Consider the following 21,489-nt stretch of genomic DNA (forward strand, 5'->3'; position numbering starts at 1 on the left):
GCATGGGGCTCCCTACTCAGCGGGGAGCCTGCTAGGCTTCTCCCTCTGCCCCTCCCCCTGCTTGTGCTTTCTCTCCCTTCTTCTCTTTCTCTCTCTCAAATAAATAAATAAAATCTGTCAAAAATGAATAAGTGATTTTACAACATTGCCTATATGCAAATTATAACCAACAAAATTCTAAATAAAGACAATTTGGCTGTGTGATTAGCTGCAAATAATATGTAATAACAAAGCTGATGATGCCTGGAAAACAAATGTCAGGAAAGCAAATTGGTGAAAGCTGCAAAATAGGCTCCGAAAAAATATTTAAAAGGAAATGACTGCTCTTTCAATATGAAACAAGAAGTTCTAACATCACAGTAAGAGAGAAAATTGACCGATGCCATGTGATTTATCAGCCATGTATGATGAATCCTCCAAGTTGACCGCTAGCCCTCTGTTAACTTAGTCCACAAATACTGAGTATCTAGCAAAGGGCCCTGTCCGTAAGTAATTCCATATGCCTTCAGATTGATTATCGATTATTTCCAATACGAGTCTGCTGAAGATGAGCATGTTTGAACTGCTAAAGAAGCAGCAGTTTGATTTCACCTGCAGCATCTGTCGGCTCCACACCCAGCCTGGCCTCCTTCAAGGCTCCGTTTCATTGAACACTTCCAAGCCTGCTCTCAGAAGATTCCAAACTCATGCTTATACCTACTAAGCCAGATCCCAACAAGGAATGGGGATGCCTTTGTCTCTAAGTGACCACCAAGCACCTAGTGTTATTTCCCCTTCAGTAAAATATCAGTGAAAACCCCTGCCTTCCCTTCCTAATGTTGGAAAAAATAATACAATGATATAGTAAGGAGTCACACACATGCTTTGAAAATTTGCTGAGAAGGGCTCAACAGGAGCTAGAATCTTTAAAGAAGAAAGGAATGTCTTAGGTAGTATTTCCAGACCTTTCATGTTGGGAAGAAAGAATCTGATGCAAAAGGTAGAGACATTTGCCCAGGCTCAGTCACCTAGAGAGGAGTAGAGTTATCAGTGATAACAACAGCAACATGAACAATCGTAACAATGCCATTGCTGCTGTGGAATACAAGAATATCTCTAGATACATAAAAAGACTGACGTGGCTAAGCAGGAGTAATCTTCTGGATAAGAAGCACTGGTCTATACTGCATAACACTGTGACAGCCCCTGTCTCCTGCTAAGTTTTCCAAGGGATAAAGAGGCTTACCATTGGATCTTGCAAATTTTAGATAACTAAATGCCCAGGGAATATTATTCCAAGATATTAAGTGAGTAATGACCGTTGCGACCAATAGAATTAAATTAATAAAAACGTTGGCACTGATCTTATCACTTAACCATTCCAAGTATCATTTTCCTCCACTATAAATTTAGGAAACTGGGCTAGATCATCCCTTAGGTCCCATTAAATGCTAATATTTTATTAATCATGTCCCATAAAATCTAGTATATTTCAGATGAAGTTCAGATTCTATCCAATCATAACATTTGCCACATAAAATATTATAATTTTAAAATTAAACTTAAACTTGCAGGGAAAAAACACTAATGAATATTAAAATTAATCTTTTGCATATTTTAGAACTAAAATCACCTAATACAACCGCCCCATCTCTGAATGTTTTTCCACATTCTCTTCTGATGACTCTTACTGTACTTTTTAGGCTGTTATAACAAACATGTCTGTGCCCCCTTTGGCTTTATTTTATTCTACATATGTCTTCATAATTCAGCCCACTCTAAAGAAAATATACTGTTTAAAAAAAGACAAGACAAAGTGCTCACATACCCCATGACGGTTCTCAAAGTACGCCAGGCTGGTTTTGGTTAAAACAAAGAAACGGACTTTGAAGTTTGAGGGAGAAGTTCTTCTCTTCTGTTGTGATTTCTTGATGAGCTGTTCTTCCAGGAGGATAAAGTTGTTCATGATCCAGTTCTTGGGATGTGATGCACCTTGGGCCTCACCCCGGGGCACCACCAGTGGAAACAGCTTCAGCACGAGGAAGGTGTTGGGGAGGCAGTTGATTTTCAGAGAGCTGTTAAAAGGCCTCTTGCCTCCAGCGTTATCTTTTGATCAGTGTTCAGTCAACAACGTGGAGCTTCTCCTCTGATGTCAAAGGCTGTAACCACATCCTTTCGAAATTCACAAAACTAAGAGGCATATGTAAAAACTATACATACCCTTTGCTGTATGGTTTGGAAATGATATTTGAAGAATTTTAGACTCAAAATGATAGGAAGCATTAGAGTTTAATCTTTACAGTCCTTGGTTTAGCCCGGCTGACAGTTAAGGCATGTTGCACAAGGAGTGGGAACGCAGGCTCTGAAACCAATGAGTACAGCTTGTGTATTAGTTTCCTCCTGCTGCTGTAACAATTCATCACAAATTCAGTGGCTCACAATTTATTATCTTATAATTCTGTAGTTCAGAAGTCCAAAATGGGTCTCATCGAGCTAAAATCCAGGTTTCTGCAGGCTCATGATCCTTCCTGGAGGCTCCTTAGGGTAGCATCTGTTTCCTTGCTCTTTCAGCTTCTCGGACCACGTGTATTCCTTGGCTCGTGGTTCCCTTCCTCCATCTTCAAAGCCAACCACAGCTGGTCAAGGTCCCTCACCTGATACAACTATAAGTTCTTCTGTCTCCCTCTTCCAAATTCAAGGACGCTTGAGCTTATCCTGGGCCTGCCGAGATAATCTAAAATAATCACTCTATTTTAAGGTCAGTTTATTGCAACCATAATTCCGTCTTCTACCTTAATTCCCCTTTGTCATGTAACCTAACACATTCACAGGTTCCAGGGGTTGGGCATCGACATCTTTACCGGATTCATCCCTCTATCTACCACAGTTTGAGTTCTGGCTCCAACACGTAACTAGCTGTGAGTCTCTAGGCAAATTACTCAAGAGCTCTGAGCCTCAGGTTTTTCATCTGTGAAAGGGGACAGCTGTGCCCCTATACAAGTCACTGTAGGGCTGCTCTCTGGTTTCCTTGCCAGTCTCATTTCACAGCTTGCTCACCCATTCTCACTCCAGCCCCCATGCATGCCCCTTACACCACTTTGAACATCTGCTTGCTTTGCCTGAAAACAGCTTCTCTCCCCTGCTTTGCCTGTTTTAACTCTAAATTATACTGCAAGTCTCAGCCTGCATGTCACTTCCTCGAGGAAGCCTTCCTGGCTTTCTAAGTCAAATTTGCCAATTATACGCAGATGATCCCTTATACCTTTCTCTTTTCTACCCATTATGACAGTTGTCATTGCACATATGGAGGGTGATTTTTGCATTAGTGTTTCTCTTCCCCACTATTCTAGAAGCCCCATGATGGTAAGGACTACATGTGGTTTTGCTCACCGTTATATACTCAGCAACAATCACAATGCCTGGTGTGTGTAAAGGATGTTAAAAAAAATGTGTTGAATGAATAATCACAAAACTGGGTTAGACAGTTAAAAGAGACAATGACCATAAAACACTTAAGAGAAATACATTGAAGTTTATTGGTTTTTAAAGTTTAAATGAAAGCCTATAGGAGTTACAAATAGATGATTACTTTCCTATCCAAAAACTTAGTGGAAGAGCAGAAAACAAGTATGGATAGTATAAAAAACAAAGCATGTTTGAGCTTTGAGACCAAGAAACCTGTGTTGGAGTCCCATTTCTGTTATTTACTAAGTTAGTTCTCTTCGAGTAAGCTACTTATTCTCTCTGATCCTTAGTCTCCTTGCAGCATCCTGTTGAGGACTGAATCCCATAAACTCTGAATGGTGGATGCTAGTCACATATCTTGCCTTAGAAGTAGCACATGGTTGAAGTACAATATATGTGAATCTTACTTCTGGCATGAAGTAAATAAGAAGAAATCTCAGTGGAAGCAGAGATGGTATATACTGTACAGGGACAAATAATGAAACAAAACAATCGTTATTGCTGGACAGGAGTGTAATCATCTAAAATTTTGTTTTGAATGTAAATTACCAGACTACAGCTTAATTTTGTTTCATATATTGGATGCTCCAGCATAGTCAAGACACTCAAGAATGTGAGGAAGGGAGATACTTTAAATGATTCCTTCTCCCACATTCTGAGGTTTTAAGACGTGTGTGGAAATACACTGCCCAAAAGATGTAGTATCTTTTTTCTCTCTGAATATGGGCTTGAGGCAAGGAATGCTGTTTTCTCCAAACACCTACTCTCCCCCCTTCTTTCTGGATAACTGACTTCCTAAAGGTTATCTGGGTATATGGCTTCCAGAATTAAGTTTTCAGTACAAGACTATTTTTTAGCCAACGGAACATAGCAGATGTGATGATGGCAACTTCCAGGGGATGTCCTTAATGGCAGTCATCATACTCTTTTCCTTCTCTTTTTCTTCCTTCCTACTGACTAGAATGTGGATATGATGGTTGGAGCTGGAGCAGCTACTTTATATCATGAAGTGAAAATTGCACGTTGAGGACAACAGAGGGTAAGGTAGAAAGAGCCATAGGTCCTAATAACTTGGATCCTCCATGCCAGCGTGGAATCGCCCTTTTCTTTTTTAACATAAAAAGAAATAAAACTACATTTTCTAAGCCTCTGTTATTTTGAAGTTCTGTCACTAACACCAAACCTAGTGTTAACTAATATAGTGCTATCTTTCAAAACAGACTGTAAACTCCTTTGAGAAGGGTAGATTTATACCTATTCAGTTCAGGTTGAAAGATTTACAGACTTCACAAAGTGTTCTCATCTGGGAAAGCAAAATATCATCAGTAACTGTTGTAATAGGTGCCTTTCATTTGCCAAGTCTTCATGAAGTGCAATCATAAGTAATTTTATTCTCTTTCTCATAATACCTTCAAGCCCACTCACTGGGATTTGTCTTTGTCCTCACCTAAATGTCACCTTAAGAGGCCCAATATTTTCTCATAGCTTTCAGAAAACATTCATAAAAATATATAATCCCTTTGTTCTGTTATGTTTTAAGATTTTATTTATTTATTTATTCGAGAGTGTGAAAGAGTGTGTGCGAGCAGGGGGAGGGGCAGAGGGTGAGAGAGAATCCCAAACAGACATGCTGAGTGCTGAGTGCAGAGCCTGATGCAGGGCTCGACCCCACGACCTCGAGATCACGACCTGAGCCTAAACCAAGAGCTGGATGCTCAACCGCCTGAGCCATCCAGGTGTCTCTTTTGTTTTGGTTTTAAAAAGTCCAATTCACAGGAGCTAAATTCAAAAAGCTCCCAATTGTCAAAGATGGAATGATTTGGGCATCAAAAAGAACATTAACCACGATAAACTGAAGAACAGCCAAATGTTAAAATCATGAGTTCATAAGATGCTTAAAAAAAAAAATCTCAATCTATTGATCACTTTTGGAGGATGCTGGAGAGCCAATTTATTATTCTGAAAACCAGAAAACAAAGGGAAAGAATAAAACATGTCTCCTGTCTTTCTTGAAGAACTATATCTCAGTTTAGTATTCAAATATTTAATAAGGGAAAGTCTTTCATTGGAGAAGAATATCAACAATACATGAAGAGGGAGTGATAGAACACTGCCATCTCACAATCCCAAAGACACAACGGATTTAGGCAACAATCATCAGTGGCTGCTAAAATCATGATGTGAAAAACCAACAGGAAAATTTATAGTTTATACATTAGCTTGATAACACTGTCACGTACTGATGAATCTTAACATCACAGAAAGAGAGAGACAACTAGACATATTATGTTTCCTGACGCGACGCAATAGGAAGTACACAAAACCACCTACGCAGAAGTCTTACCAAAAAAAAAAAAAAAAAAAATCAGACCTCAATCTCATCAAACCTCTAGATCTAAATCCAAGCTTGCAGGAAATATAGGAGATAAAGGAACACAACAAAAGATACAGAGAGCTGCGATTGGACAAGTCCAGATACACAAAACACTGAACACAAGTGACCCTGTGTCTACAACAAATAAGTCAGAGAAAGAACCTGGAGATTAAAAGACTTTAAGAGGCATATCAAGCATGTGATGGTTTTGTTTGGATTTAGATTTAAACAAACCAATTATACAAAGTCATTATGAGACCACTGGGAAATCTGAACATTGACTACATATTTGATGATTATTAATTTTTAAGGTGTGATAATGGCCCTGTTATGTTAAAAGGTCCTTATTTTGCACAGAAACATACTGAAATAATTATTTATAAAATAATAAAATGCTCAAGATAAGCTTTGTTTTAACTCAGGGAAGGAGGAGAAATAGCAGGGGAAGAGATGAAAAATGTTTGTCCATGAGTTGACAATTACTGGAACTGGGTGTTGGGTAGATGGGGGTTCTTTATTCTATTCTCCTTATGTTACTGTATGTTTGAAAATTTCCATCATGAAAAGTTAAAAAAAGAGAAAACAAGGCCAGTCCAGATCAGCATAACAATCAAAAGTCCAAACATGTATTCAACTTAATGCTTTTCCTCAACCTAAGCATGAGCCTGCTTCAGACTTAGAAGTATGTTGACTTTTCCACCATGTCCTAACTCCTCCTCTTTCCACTCCCATTAGCCTGGCTCCTGACCCACCCATTCAGGCTCAGGCTGAGTGGGGAGAAGGGAAAAAGGTACAGCATTCAATGAGGCTACCGTTGTAATCTGGGATTGATGCCCTCTGCATGTGGTGGATACACAATTGTTGCTTTTCTTCCACAGGAAAGTTTTGTCATGTGTTTTGTTGTTGTCATTATTTTCAGAGGGCTCTGACAGCAGCTTTCTTGATGTGGGAGATGCCGCTTGGACTGGCCAGTGAGCCCAACCCTCAGCGCTCGGATGTCTGCTGCCGCATCTTCAGTGTGCCTCCTGCTCCGTCCAACTCTGTTGGGATTCCTTTCGCCATTTGGGCTGCCCTCTTGGGTGAGTTTTCCTTGAAAATGAACTGCATGCCATTTATTCCTTTTATGGCTCTACTGCAAGCCTCAGGGATCCTTGCCCTGCAATTGAGGGATGTGCCATTTGCCTCACGCACAGCCCCTCCCCCCCTTGGCACCAAATAAGCAGCTGTTCCACAAACTTTCACCAGGACATTTCTCCAAGTGGGATTTAGACACCAGTCCTTATGTCTCCTAAACTCTATGAGACTTGTGTCAAGTTCACTGAGTAGTCCCTTCATGTCCCTGTCACTAGGCTTCTGATGAATGCAAGCATCCACTCTCCTTCCCCTATGGGGGGGGGGGGGGGGGGGGGGGCTGTGAGAGGAAGTATGTAGTGCACCAAAGTCTTTCTCTTGACTTTTCAAGCCCTTGTTTTCTGAGAGCTGGAGGTGGGCAGACACTATTCCTGGCAGAACCTGTTTTGCTTGGTACTGTGTCACAGATGACATAGTATCCTATTTTAGGACAGGAAGGTACTTGATTCCCTTAATTATAGCATTATAGGCCTTTGTGGCCTCGGCTGAAACTGAGTTAGAGAACCTCATTTAACTTCCTATAGCAAAGAAAAAAAACAAACAATTCAGTCTGGCACTGCCGGATCCAGACATCAGAAATGTTCACTTTCATTTCTTTGTTCGGTGTTGACTTCATGCTGAGGCCGACTTTCCTTCACAGCAGCGCAATGGATGCCGGGAGTTATAGGCTGGCATGTTACTGCTGGAACTGGATTCTTTTCCCTAACAGTTCCAGCAAACCCCTCAGAACTGTGGGTCATCCACCTGGCTTGAGCGACCTGATCCCATGCACCGCCAGCATCACAGCCAAGGCAGTAGAATGTTCTGTTGCCTATTTCTAGGTGTACTCTCTCCTGGATTTGGGGGTGGGGCACCGTCAGCCCTACCCACCCATATGGGCTGAGAGTATAGACGGGGGGTGGAACACCAGGTGCTGTCACCAGAGAAAGCGGAACGGATGCCAACTCCTCAATAAAGGATCTGCCTTTACACTAACCTAAGGTCCATCTTTGTTGCTTTATCATTTGAGGTCCCACAATTCTAGTCCTCTTCCCTGGTCTAGGGAATAACCATTCAGAAAAGCAAAGATGCTTCTTATGTAACCCCAGAGCCTTCCAATGTCCAGGCCAGAGATCCTTTAATGGTCCTCTTAGGATGTGGCTTCGAAGCTCTCTATTTTCCTTGTAGTTCTCATCTGAACTTGATCAGGTTTATTTATATCTGTATAAAAATGATACCCAGGATATTCTGGTAATTACATGGCCTCTTCTGAAAAATGTTTTAAAAACCCTTAAAAAGTTAAAAATTGAGCTACCCTATGATCCAGCAATTGCACTACTGGGTATTTACCCCAAAGATACAGATGTAATGAAGAGAAGGGCCATATGCACCCCAATGTTCATAGCAGTATTGTCCACGATAGCTAAACTGTGGAAGGAGCCGAGATGCCCTGCAACAGATGACTGGATTAAGAAGATGTGGTCCATATATACAATGGAATATTACTTAGCCATCAGAAAGAACAATTACCCAACATTTGTAGCAACATGGACGGGACTGGAGGAGATTATGCTAAGCAAAATAAGTCAAGCAGAGAAAGACAATTATCATATGGTTTCACTCATTTATGGAACATAAGAAGTAGGAAGATCGGTAGGAGAAGAAAGGGAAGAAGAAAGGGGGGGTAAACAGAAGGGGGAATGAACCATGAGAGACTATGGACTCTGGGAAACAACCTGAGGGCTTCAGAGGGGAGGAGGTAGGGAATGGGATAGACTGGTGATGGGTATTAAGGAGGGCACGTATTACATGGTGCACTGGGTGTTATACGCAACTAATGAATCATGGAACTTTACATCAAAAACCAGGGATGTACTGTATGGTGACTAACATTATATAATAAAAAAATATTATTATAAAAAAAAAAAACAAAACCTCACAAACCTTTATTCCTTCTAGAGCTATCAATCTTACAGAAAAAAAAAAGCACGAGCACACAGATACATATGCACAAAGTGTTCCCTGCAGTGTCATTTGTAACAGAAATGGTCTATATGTGCATCACTGAGAAACTTGTTAAATAATCTATGGTGTATCCGTTCGACAGGACGCTCTAAGATCATGAAAATGAATAAAGTTAATCTATAATGTACCACTCTTAAAAAGTACTAGATATATTTAAGACAGGAAATGTTTAGACCAGTAGGTATGACATAATCCTGTTTTTACCTAAAAACCTTTTATGTTTATATTAATGTGTGTGTGTGTGTGTGTGTGTGTGTGTGTGTGTATACACACACACACACACACACACACACACACACAGCGATGTCAGGGAATTCACATATCAAACTTCCAGCAAATGGAATTGAAAGGGTAGAAAGATATTTCACTTTTTAATTTATACAATTAAAAAAATGATATGGGAGAATTCTTTTCTACTTTCCAATTTAAAATAGAAGAAAATTATGCCCTTTGTCGTAAATCTTTGGTTTAATTAGCAGAAGACTGTAATAACAGGTGGCCAGGAAGCTTAGAGCTAATTTTCTAAAATACATACATATTTCTGGTTATAACAGTGAAATGCATCCTTGCTGGAAAAGGCAAACCAGCAAATATAGACAAAATTAATAATTACTTCTAGTGTCACCCCTCAGAGATAATCACTGCTAACACTGATTGTACATTCCTCCAGTACTTTTCAGAGTTAAGTTTAATATTTAATAGTAATAATCATCTTATCCCAGCTCCTGAATCAGCGACCTCCCTCTACCTGTATACAGTTTCTAATCTTCGTTTTTATCTTTACTGTTAACTGTTTTAGTATTTGTGTGTATATTTAATGACAAGCTTCTTTAGTATAACATCAAAGAAATAAGTATATAAGCCGAGGTAGGACATCTCCCGGCTTCTAAACAGCAAAATTGGAAGCTGAGAAGGAAACAGTCTTAAGGCAAAATGAGGGCAGAATTTTGGCTCAGCGTGGGGCTACATGTGGCAGTGCAGGACAGAAGAAAGAAGCCAAAAGAAGGTAGAAGGGGAAGAGAGGGTGATATGAGTTGGATCATAGTACTGAGAAATAAAATTATTTAGATCACCTGTCTGGCTTCTTTTATGCCTACCAGCTCATTTTCTTTGTAACCCAAGGCAGAAGCAAACTGATTTGCATACTGGCCCTCAGGGGAAGAGTCAAGGTGACTGCAGTCTTTTTCTGACAGCCAGAGGTGAAACAGAAATCAGGTTGGCTTCCTGAAGTCCTAGGTGCCTAAGGCTAACCACAGCTCATCCCACGCCGCCACCGTGCTTAGCAGCATTGACATAAAAGTACTGTGGATTGTATTTTAGGCCAGGGGATTTACCCAGCAGATACATATTGTGTACTGTATGGAAATCTCCCCACCCTCACATCCTGCCCTCGCTCACAATGCCCTCTTGGGTGGCATATTCATTAAAAAGGCTATATATAGCTGTCTGCTTGCCTTGGTTTTCAAAATAATACATGGGGAACAAAAGTTATTGACTTGAAACCTCTTCCCATGATAAATATGCAGACTTCAATCACCTATAATCTTGCAGGTCGAGGTCGACATATACTCAATATATCATACATAGTGTTTTCACTTTGCACGTCTCTTTAATCTTAGGCCAATTAAAAATATATGGAAAATTATGCTTAGAATTGTGGCTTTGGCAGTTTTTTTTTAAAGATTTTATTTATTCATTTAAGAGAGAGAGCACAAGTGTGGGGTGGGGGAGGGAGAGCGAGAAGCAGACTCCCCACTGAGCTGGGAGCCCGACATGGGCTCCATCCCAGGACCTGGAGACATGACCTGAGTCAAAGGCACATGCCCAACCATCCAAGCCACCCAGGAACCCCAGCAGTCTTTCATACAAAATAATTACTGTTGATTTTAATATCGGGATGGGTGTTACTAGGTTTACCATTCATTCAACTCATTCACTATTACCCTAGCATATATTTAACTGCCCTCCTGTTTTGTTCTCTGTTTCTACCCTGTGTTCTCCTGGATAGTGAGCTTTCTGAAATTAAGGTTGTGGCTTACACATGCTTCACTATCTTCTTTGTTAAGAAAAATTACCCACTGGGCGCCTGGGTGGCTCAGTCAGTTAAGCATCTGCCTTCTGCTCAGGTCATGATCTTGGGGTTCTGGGATGGAACCCCACATTGTTGTTGTCCAGCTCCCTGCTCAGCCGGGAGCCTGCTTGTTCCTCTCCCTCTGCCCCTCCCCCTAGCTTGTGCTCTCTCTCCCAAATAAATAAAATCTTAAAAAAATAAGAAGTAAAAAATAAAAAATAAAAATTACCCAAAACTTGTAAGTAAAAAAATTGAAAAGCAGGCCACATGTATTTTCAGTGCCATATTAAAGCATTCCTTAACAAGCCAGCCCAAGGATTATTTAATTGTCTAAGAGAAGGAAGTAAGACAATGGAATTGGATCAGTAAGTTATGACTGAAGTATTGCTATCTATTATTTTTAGCAGCTTTACTGAGATACATTTCACATACCATAAAATCCATCCATTGAAACTGTACCGTTCAGTGGTTTTTAGTATATTCAGAGTTTGTAACCATCACAATGTAATTATTTGAGAAAATTTTCAGTCCCTAAGAAGGCTATTGACTATTGATTCAAGTCTCAGAGTCTGTGAAGTTCTGTAATAACTTATAGATTTTTGTTTAGAAGAGATGCAAATGATTTCTGGCTTGTAAAAAAAAAAAGATAACCCCAAAGGTTAAGATTTTATAGCCCTGTAGAGATTTAACCAGTTTAGTAACTAACCTGGCAATGTTCACCTGACATTCTTTTTCCAGTGCCAATGACTATTCCTTGATTCTCCTTGGAACCAGCTTTACCATCCTGCTGGTTCCCGCATTGATGGATTAATTAAATCTTCAAGATGTTTTCATTCTATATTTGTATGACAGTCATGTTTAAAAAATTTTTTGAGACTTACATTTTGAAAACCTGAATGCTCTTAGCACAATAATGGGCAATAGAATAGCCAATCAGTAAATATAGCCTGACTTATTGATCTCCATTTTACTGATAGGGGATGTGTCAGACTTTTAAAGGTTGGGAGGAGAGAATAAATTTTTGAAAGGTCTTAAAGAGAAATCAGAAAATAAATTTGGAATGATTTTTTATATTTTGGTTCTCAATTTCTGAAGTTTTGAACTAAAGAGAGTTACCTTCGAATGAAGCTATTTACTTACTTCTTTTCTATATCAAAACCTGAATCAATGAATATTCTAAGAATAGAGCTTTACTGACATGACATTTTTATAAATCTATAAATCTTAAAATATTATCTATTTTTATGTAAGTAGTATACGCAACAAAATAAAATCTGAAATGTATAAAAGAGAATGCCCTGGAGAGCAGTCTCCATCTCACCATTTCCTTCAGCCAACAAGTTGCCCTAAGGTTGCTCCTGTTTGTTGCCAGTTTCTTGCACTTCTTTGCACACATACATACACACACATAGACACACACATGTTTTAAGAGTTTTGATTTGAAAATATATGGCATACCATACATGCTATTTTGCAACTTGCTTTTTTTACTTACTAACATCTATTGAAAATTGTTCAACACCAGTATATATAATAGTTGCCTTAATCAAAACAGGTGTAGCAACTGATCATTTATCACTTCTTATGCTGCTACCACACTCGTCTTAGCCATCATCATCTCTTGCAGAAGCCACCTAGTCTCCAGTTCTGTCCCCCTGCACCTCTACAATCTCTTTTCAACATGGTGGTGAGAATGATCCTTTGTCTACGTCAGTCCGATCATCTCCCCATTAGAGCAAGCCAAAGACCTCACAGTTCTACAAGGTTTGTCCCACACCATATGCTTCTCCACTGTTGCCACAGTTGCCTCTTGGCCTCATCTCCAACCACTTTCTTCCATTCCAGTCTTGTCACCATCACCATAGACCCCTTGGTGTTCCACTAACACACCAGCCATTCTCCTACCTCAGAATCTTGGCTCTTCCCATTCCCTTTGACTGCGAGGCTACACCCCCAGATGTCTGCACAGCTTCCTCCTTGACCTCCTTTAGGTCTTTGCTCACATATTGTTTCTCACTGAGCTCTTCTTGACCACCACCTCTAGCTCCCCATTCACACAGACTCCCATTCAGTTTGCCTACTTTATCTTTCTCCGTAGCAGTTATCATCATTTTACTCATTTATTGTCTGTATACAAGCTCTGTGAGAGCTAGGGTATTTGTCTGTTTGTCCACTGCTTTACTCTTCGCATCTAGAACAGGGCCTGGCACAAAGTAGGCACTGAATTGTCATTAAATGGGTGAATGTATGCTGCACAATACTCGTATATGTGTGTTCTATTTGTGTGACTCAGTCTGGCATAGTTTAACCACTGCCACATGTGCTTTTGATCTCTTGTGACCTTGAAGAAGTTGTTTAACTTCTCTCAGCCTTGATTTGCTCCTTTAAAAAACATGGATAGTAATTGTACCTAAATTTATAGAGCTGCTGTGAGGATTACATTTTTAAAGGAATGTGAAGTGGTTAGTAACATGCCTAGCTTATAAGTTCTTAAAAATATGATTATGTTTCCTCTCATTATTTATCATTCATCAGAAATAAACTTATGGGAATATATGGTTGACTATAATATAGAAAAACCTAACTTCTTATTTTTAAACCTTAGAGTGTTAACTTTTGGTGACTGTCTCCTTATAATAGAACATAAGCCACTTTGTTCTTTTTTTTTTTTTTTTTTGGAGAAGCCACTTAACATCTTTAGGAAAAAAAATGTTTAGCTCTTCAGAGGTACGACCTTTATCTCTGCAATTCCATTTTCTAGCTGGTCCCCAAATTCATACTTGCTCAATCAGTTTTGTGGAAAAAACAAATAGAAGAATTAATCTCAATGGCTATAAGGAAGTTTGTATTTATGGGAAGGCAACAATGTTTCTGGTACTGTAGTAGGCGCTAAGGATATAAAAAAGAACATTTTGGGGGCACCCGGGTGGCTCAGTTGGTTGGGCGTCCAACTCTTGATCTCAGCTCAGGTCTTGATGTCAGGGTCATGAGTTCAGGCCCCGTGTTGGGCTCCATGCTGGGCAAGGAGCCTACTTAAAATAAATAAATAAATAAAGTTTTAAAAAAGAACATTTTGGGGTTGAAATTTATTTTAAGACCTCCACATGGTAATTGTTGAGTTGGGGGGGGGCACATTTTTATTTTAGAAGTAGTCTTCTAACTGGAGGAGGGGGAATTTGGATTCATCACCTGTACAAAGTAAAAAAAAAAAAAAAAAACCCTCCAGAAAGATGTCTTTGCCATAATTTCTCTGAAGAGCTTTTCAAAGAAGCAAAACACCAGTGATTTATCAGGTAGACATCAAGAGTGAAGCAGCAGACATACCAGTGCGGGAAATCCTATGGTGATTCAAGATCTGTATGAATTCCTGTGGTTCCCAGTAAGTCCCCACGCATATTGCTAACCGCAAATAATTCCATATTTGGTGCAGAATGAGAGTCTAATGGTAAGCCGTGCACCTTGAGGCAGAGAAAAAGTCCTGACCTGAGTCACAAGACCTGGGATGGAATCCAGCTCTGCATTCTGGTGCTGACCAAGATAATCCTGAGCCTTAGTTCATCACCATAAAATTGTGGTTTTAAAGTGTCACCTCCTTCATATGAGAAAATGGGTGAGAGAAGCCTCCATACCCTGAAAACCACTCTACAAATGGAGCTCTGGTTCTAACAGGTAGCAGAAGCCCCTTTGGGCCATTTACTCAGCAACTCCTGAGTGCCTACAGCACTGCGCTCTACACCGGGGCATGCAGAACGGCAATCCCAACAGGATCCCTGCCCTTAGCAAGCACACAGTCCAGTTCCAGGATTGGATCCTCAGGACATAATTTAGCAGATGCAAACATACACTTGCAGGAAGATAATCACTATAGGGATATCTGTAACAACAGTGAAACTGGAAGCAACCCAGATATTCACAAAAGCAGAATGGTTTCATACACAATACATCCTAACATCTTGACTGAAAGAAGATGCAGCCTACCCCCACCTCCACCCTGGCAGGGTCTGCCTGTCCCCTGGGGGAGGTGTTGGTTAGTTTGGGGGGGGAGACTAGTGACCCTGCCCCCAGGGGGTGGCTGCTTGGAGGCTGGGACAAAGGGGTGTGTGATGGGGACAGGTCACAAAGGACGGTGGAGGATAAATGAGGTGGTGAGAGGAGATTTAGGCAGAGCCCTGCAGGGAGATGGGCAGTTGCCTTCACTCCCTCTCTCTCTCAAGGACTCGATTTGTGGCTGGTGGAGCTGTCTCAAATGAAGAGAACTATGAGCAGCGAGTGTTTGTTACCTTATTACACGGCCCACAGCTACCGTTCAATGGGCGTGTTCAATACCTCCATGGGGGACCTGCAACGACAACTGTACAAAGGAGGAGAGTATGACATTTTCAAATATGCACCTATGTTTGAAAGCGACTTTATCCAGATCAGCAAAAAAGGAGAGGTGATCGATGTACACAACCGCGTCCGAATGGTGACCGTGGGCATTGCATCCACCAGCCCTATCCTCCCCCTACCTGATGTCATGCTGCTGGCTCGACCAACAAAAATCTGCGAAGAGCATGCCAGACACGCCCGGACCACCAAGGGGAGAGGTCGCAAGCCCACAAAGACCCTAGAGCTCACCAGGCTGCTTCCCCTCAAGTTTGTCAAGATCTCCATTCACGATCGCGAGAAACAGCAGCTGCGCCTGAAGCTTGCCACTGGCCGCACTTTCTACCTGCAGCTGTGTCCCCCTTCAGATGCACGAGAAGACCTCTTTTGCTACTGGGAGAAACTTGTCTATCTCCTGAGACCACCAGTGGATAGCTGCAGCAGTACACCGACCCTGCAAACTGGGGACGCAGCCACCCTAGAGGATGACAAGTGCCTAGTGGTAAGCATCAACAGAGACTCAAGAGCATGGGGCAGGGTGCTTTGGGAGAGCAGCTCAAAGCTGGCCCTGCAGAAGCTCTGGTGCTCTCTGAGGCTCACCTGGGAAATGCATTCCACTTGAATAGGCTCAGGGCTAAATGAGCCCCGACTAGGGGACTTAACACCCCTAGTGCTTCTTTTGTCTTGTGGTTCCGAGTGCTTCTCCCAATTTTTCCACGAGGCTGAATTTCAGAGAGACCTCACGTATCAGCTGTTCTGGTCTCATACCCAGGGTTGTAACTCGTTCCATCCATCTGGGCATCCTGATGGCCCAGTCTCTTCTCGAACACTTACCCCAACCCAGTGAGCCTCAGCAGCTATGAAACATTGCTAGCAATTAGGAAGTCTTTCCTTCATTCCATATCCCTGTGACTACCATGTGCTGATCAAAATCCGGACCACCCATGTGTGTCCGCACATGCACGATTTTCGCAGCCACCAAATGAAAATGTGTGGATCCCTTGACCCAGCAATCCTACTTCTAGAAATCAGTCCTGCAGAGATATAAACACAGGTGTGTAAAAGAAAAGTATATGAGGATGGTGAATTGTATCAGTGCTTTCCCTGGCACTGGCATTAAGTAAAAACCAAGTGACCACTTGGCAGGGGTGCTATAGATGGGACCTTGCATCGAGTGAGAGCATAGATTTGATCATTTCAAGGGTCGTTCCCATTAGAAGCCCTTGAATTGCTCAGCTCCAGCGCCGCGTTGAGAAAGGAGCGGACGGTTCTAGTCTCACTTTATCATCTCTTACCTATTTCTCCTCCCCCTGGCGCAGGCCGCAGAGCTCCATAGAGAAGGGGATCAGGATGAGTTCAGGCTTCACAAGCCCCGAGAGGTGTCTCGAGCCACCTCTTCCGCGTATGCGGGGGGAGAGGGAATCCACCACGCCTACCACAGAATGCTGGGCTCCCCTGCAGTCGCGAGGGCTGCCGGGAGTGCGGAAGGAGCAGGCGCCAGGGCGGCCGCGGGCATGGCGGGGGCGGCCACGAGCGCTACCACGGGCTTGGCCATGGCTGGGGCGAGAACGAGCTCTTCATCAGGCGCGCTGAGCGTAGCAGCAACCAAGGCGACAAGTACAGGCCAGGTAAGCACGGCCCTGTCTGGAGCCACCAGCAGATGTTCAGGAGAAAGTGGATCCAGCAAGGCCCTCGCAGGTGCTCTCAATATCTCCTCAGAGGGTACGAACGTGGCGTTGGGTGCTGCAAGCATGTCCTCGGTCGGTGCTTCCACCCTCACGACGGGGGCTGCCAGCGTCTCCCCAGGGAGCAGCACGAGCGTGGTGTTTGCAGGCGCAGTGACGACGGGCCCACCTGCTGCAGAAAAAGCCGCATGCACCGTGGTAGGACCCCTGGTCTCCACCTTGCAGAGTGAAGGCTACATGAGTGAGCGGGATGGAAGCCAGAAGGTCTCCCAGCCCGGTGCTGAAACCCGGAAGGGAAAGAAAGAAAGAAGAGAAAAGAAGGACAGAACTTCCACTAGGAAAAGTTCCCGTCACCACAGGACAGGGGAAAGTCACCACCGGACAGGAGGGGACAAGTCGACCCGGAGATCATCCTCCCACCGGTCCATATCCGGCCACGACAAAAGAGATGACAAAAAGGAAAAAGGGCAGAGCCACGGAAAAAGCAGAGGACACAGCTCTCGCAAGAGTAGCAGCCACAGCCCCACAGCAAAGGAGTCAAGGACAGCTCACAAATTGGGGAAGATCAAATCTACAAGCAGTTCAGGTGCTGTAAGTAAGAAATCCAGTAAAATTGGCTCTTTCTTCAGGAACTTGAAAGTCATTCCTGGCTCAAAAACAGTGGTCACATCACAGGATAGAGGGGTAGACTTCGTGGCTAAGTCAATAGAGAAGCGCAACATAGAGGCCAAGTTAGAGAAATGCCCGGGCAGCGAAGATCTGGAGATCTCTGGTACCGTGACATCCGAGACAATGGAGACCATAATCATTGAAGGTAAATCCATTTGAATAGGAGACCAGGCAGGAAGCTGCAGTGGAGACCCAGCCTCAGGGAAGAATCCCTAGAGAGTCAATTCTAGCTTTCTCTAATAAAGGAAACCATGCAACTCCAAAAGAAATGCTTTCTCGTTTGAATGTCTATATCCCCTAGCCTGGGAGTGACCTCACAGTGGCTCCTGTGATGTGACCCATGCTGCAGCCTGACACCCCAGTCTCCAGTCAAACACATCCTCACCTCCCACCCATGACCAGCAGAGCCAGTAGGAGTGCCGTGCTTTGCCTCAACCCCTTTCTGCCTTTGTTTTCCCCAAGACCATGGCTACAAGTCACAGACTATAGGCTGGAAAGCACCACCAATACCATGTTCCCATGCTCTTCTTTCTCTTCCCCAAAGGTCCCTGAACATGGACTTTCAATCCAGTCCATAGACTAAAGACAGGATTCATGTCTTCTTGGGATAATCGGGAGGTAAAGGGGGTATAGCCACATTTGTAGACGTTCAGAATGAGGAGTTTATCATCTAGATCAGGAATTGGCAGCCGGAGAACCAAATCTTGCCAACTGCTTGGTTTTGTAAACAAAGTTTTATTGGAACATAGCCACAGCCATTCATCTGTATATAGTCTATGGCTACTCTCATTAAAATGGCAGATCTGAATAGTTACAACAGAGACCTTATGGTCTGCAAAGTCTAAAATATTTACTATCTGGTACTTCACAGAAAAGGTTTGCCCACTCCAGATCCAATATTAACAACTCTTCCTCCTAGGTATATACTTTGGAGAAACTTTCTCATATGCTCACCAGGAGATAACTAGGAGAATGTTTACAGTAAAACAATTTGTAGTAGCAAAACTCTGGAAACAGCACAAATGTTCATCCAATAGGAGGATCGATAAATTGTAATATATGACTACAGTGTATATTAGGTAAAAGTGAAAATGGATGGCAGCTATTCATGTTAACATGGATGAATCTCACATAATATCGAATAATAGAAGCAATAGAAAAATACAAAGGATATAGTTCCATTTGTAGAACAATTCAAAAACAAGATCAAACAACATATTTGGGGGTACATATTTACTTAAAGTGTAGAGAAAAACAAAACAGTAACACAGCATTCAGAATTGTAGATATCTATAAAGTGGAAAGCCGAGAGGAAGATCTGGAAGGCACAAAGAACTTCAACAGAGTGGAGATTGTTCTGTCAAACAAAGGACTGTGTCCATGGTAATTTATTATGGAATCTTTTTTTATTTTAACATCCCTGAAATCAGGATGGTTTTTAAATTGTTGTCAGCCAGGTGGCAGTTGCCACCTTAGAAATACCTTAACAAATTTCACTTACATTTTCCTATTAATATATGCAAAGAGAGGTAGATGACAAAAGACCTAAATCTGGAAGATATCTTCCAGTCAGTATAAAATAAAAATTCTAAGTGATATAAATACTCGGAATTCAGGAACACAGAAAAGCCATAGATATGTTGTTAAGAAATAATAGAATAATCGAAAAGGTTGTGTACAAATGAACTGTGTAAATTATGTATGCATGTGGAAAATAATTCCAAAAATAAAAAGTCATACTACATTAGGAATGAGATTATAAATTTTAAAAATGCCTGTTGTGAAAAAGAAATAACATTGTCTTTTCAATTTAAAAAAAAGTTGTAGATAAGTTTCACAGGTCTATGAAAATCATTAAACTGTTAACAGATGATAAAAGTTGGTTTTGAGAAAAATGATTCTGAGAACCAGGTGTGTTTGTATAAGCCTGGAGGTCATCGCCCAGCTTTGCAATTCTTTGCTTATTCTGACAGTCGTGTCTGCTAGGATGGAAGTTGGGTTTCCAGTAAAACCTGGGGACTTTCTCTGTAGAACAAATTTGTGTGGCAAAGTGGGGGAGGTGAGAAACGAGGTACTCTCTGGAAGGAGTGGTGGTTTGGGAGCATCAGGGGGAAGTCCTTCTCAGTTGCTCTGGTGGGTGGCTGGAAAATCCCACCTTGTGATTTCCAATATGCAAAGACCAATAGATGCAGGGGATTAAGGTGTCCTTGGAATTGACTCTTGAAGCAGTGGGTACAAGTAGAAGGAGAGAAAGAGTCATGTCCTCAAAGACATGATAGCGCCTTTGGAGAAGCCTCCTGGGAATGTGTGAGGTTATGGGGTATGGGAGACAGATAAAGGGGGACTCATTCAAAAGCTTTTGACTCAGAGTCCCAAATTCAAGCTATGCCAGAGATTGAATTATTGAAGATACAGATTCCTTAATCACATGATTCTGTAGACCATGGCTTTGTCTTTTGTCCTTCTCTTAGTCTTGTTCTGTGCATTCCTACTTCGACACCCCAAAGGGCTTCTTTAATATAAACCTTGTTTGTCCACCATGCAGGATGTTAGCTGAGAAGACCCATGATTTACACAAATGCCTCCAAAGTAAAATGGAGGTGGGGACTTGCACACTACAACGTGCTCTGCCAGGCACTTTCTCTGCATTTCCTTTTCTATCTTGACAGCTCATCAACAGACTCATGCATAAATACTTACGTATTTAAAAACAACAGACCTCTTCCTCCTGAGGGAGATATCAATTGGGGCATCAAGTCAATATACCCTATCAGATAAAGTCAATATTTTTGACAGCAATATTCATCACCATGGTAGCAATTCTGCTGCTGCAAGTACAATGATGCAGTGGATGGTTGATTACTAACCAGCGTCCCAAACATAAAGTCTGGCACACACACAAAAGACAAGAAAGGGATCTTTGGCCGGCAGCAAAATAAGGTTATTCATGGTGTTGTTGTGATCGAATGGAGTCCTTCAGACACAAGATGTGCTATGGTGGGAAGAAGCAAGGTGCCTCAAAATGTTGAAGGCAGTGTCAAGACTGATGGTGAAAATGATGGGAAAAAATGCAGCAGGGACAGGCCACACAAGGCTTTGAGGTCATCTAAAGGATTTTAACTTCTGACCGTAGAGTAATAGGAAGCCACTGAAATGTTTTATTTATTTATTTTTAAATATTTATTTATTTGAGAGAGAGCATGCAAGTGAGCACGCTTGCACACGCACTCATGCAAGTGGGGGGAAGGACAGAGGGAGAGAATCTTCAAGATGACTCTGCACTGAGCTTGGAGCCCGATTCAGTGCTGGATCCCACGACCCATGAGATCATGACCTGAGCCAAAACCAAGAGCCAGACACTTCACCGACTGAGCCACCCAGGTGCCCCTGAAGTGTTTTAAATGAAGGAGTGGCTTGATCAAATCTGAACTTTGTAAAGGGCACTGTGGTTGCTGTGAAGGGAAATATCTGGGAAAGAAGTTGTTGATATGTGACCTTTTGTCATTTCCTGTCTTTTGCCACAGGACCCATAAAAAGAAGAGATTGGAGGGGATGTTTTGAAAGATACATTTCCATTTGAAATATCAATGTGGGGTAGTCAGTCCTTCAATGAAGGACTTGTAGCCACAGCTGCTAGGAGTGCTGACCATGGACAGCCTTCAGCTGGCAGTGAGTCTGGAAATTGCCTCTGCTTCAGAGAACTCCCTCACCCAAGTAACATTCTCCAGAGCACACAATAAGAGTGG

General features: G+C 42.0%; 2 protein-coding genes across 2 annotated transcripts in view; one reads left to right on the forward strand and one right to left on the reverse strand.

Moving 5' to 3' along the window:
• Positions 1-2,124, reverse strand: part of ITK (IL2 inducible T cell kinase) — a 60,071-nt gene extending 57,947 nt beyond the window's left edge. Inside the window, exon 1 of the mRNA XM_008692444.2 lies at positions 1,808-2,124. Within this exon, the coding sequence (XP_008690666.1) occupies positions 1,808-1,945 (138 nt within the window). The 5' untranslated portion in view covers positions 1,946-2,124. The remainder of the gene's footprint in view (positions 1-1,807) is intronic.
• A 13,122-nt stretch (positions 2,125-15,246) lies between these two features.
• On the forward strand, positions 15,247-18,286 carry FAM71B (family with sequence similarity 71 member B). Its single transcript, XM_008692445.1, has 2 exons — positions 15,247-15,891; positions 16,709-18,286. Exons 1-2 carry the CDS (start codon positions 15,271-15,273, stop codon positions 17,900-17,902), a joined length of 1,815 nt encoding a protein of 604 aa, XP_008690667.1. The 5' UTR covers positions 15,247-15,270; the 3' UTR covers positions 17,903-18,286.
• Positions 18,287-21,489: the final 3,203 nt, after the last annotated feature.

The sequence above is a fragment of the Ursus maritimus genome, unplaced genomic scaffold, assembly GCF_017311325.1.
Source record: "Ursus maritimus isolate PB19 unplaced genomic scaffold, ASM1731132v1 scaffold_15, whole genome shotgun sequence".
Taxonomy (NCBI): Eukaryota; Metazoa; Chordata; class Mammalia; order Carnivora; family Ursidae; genus Ursus; species Ursus maritimus.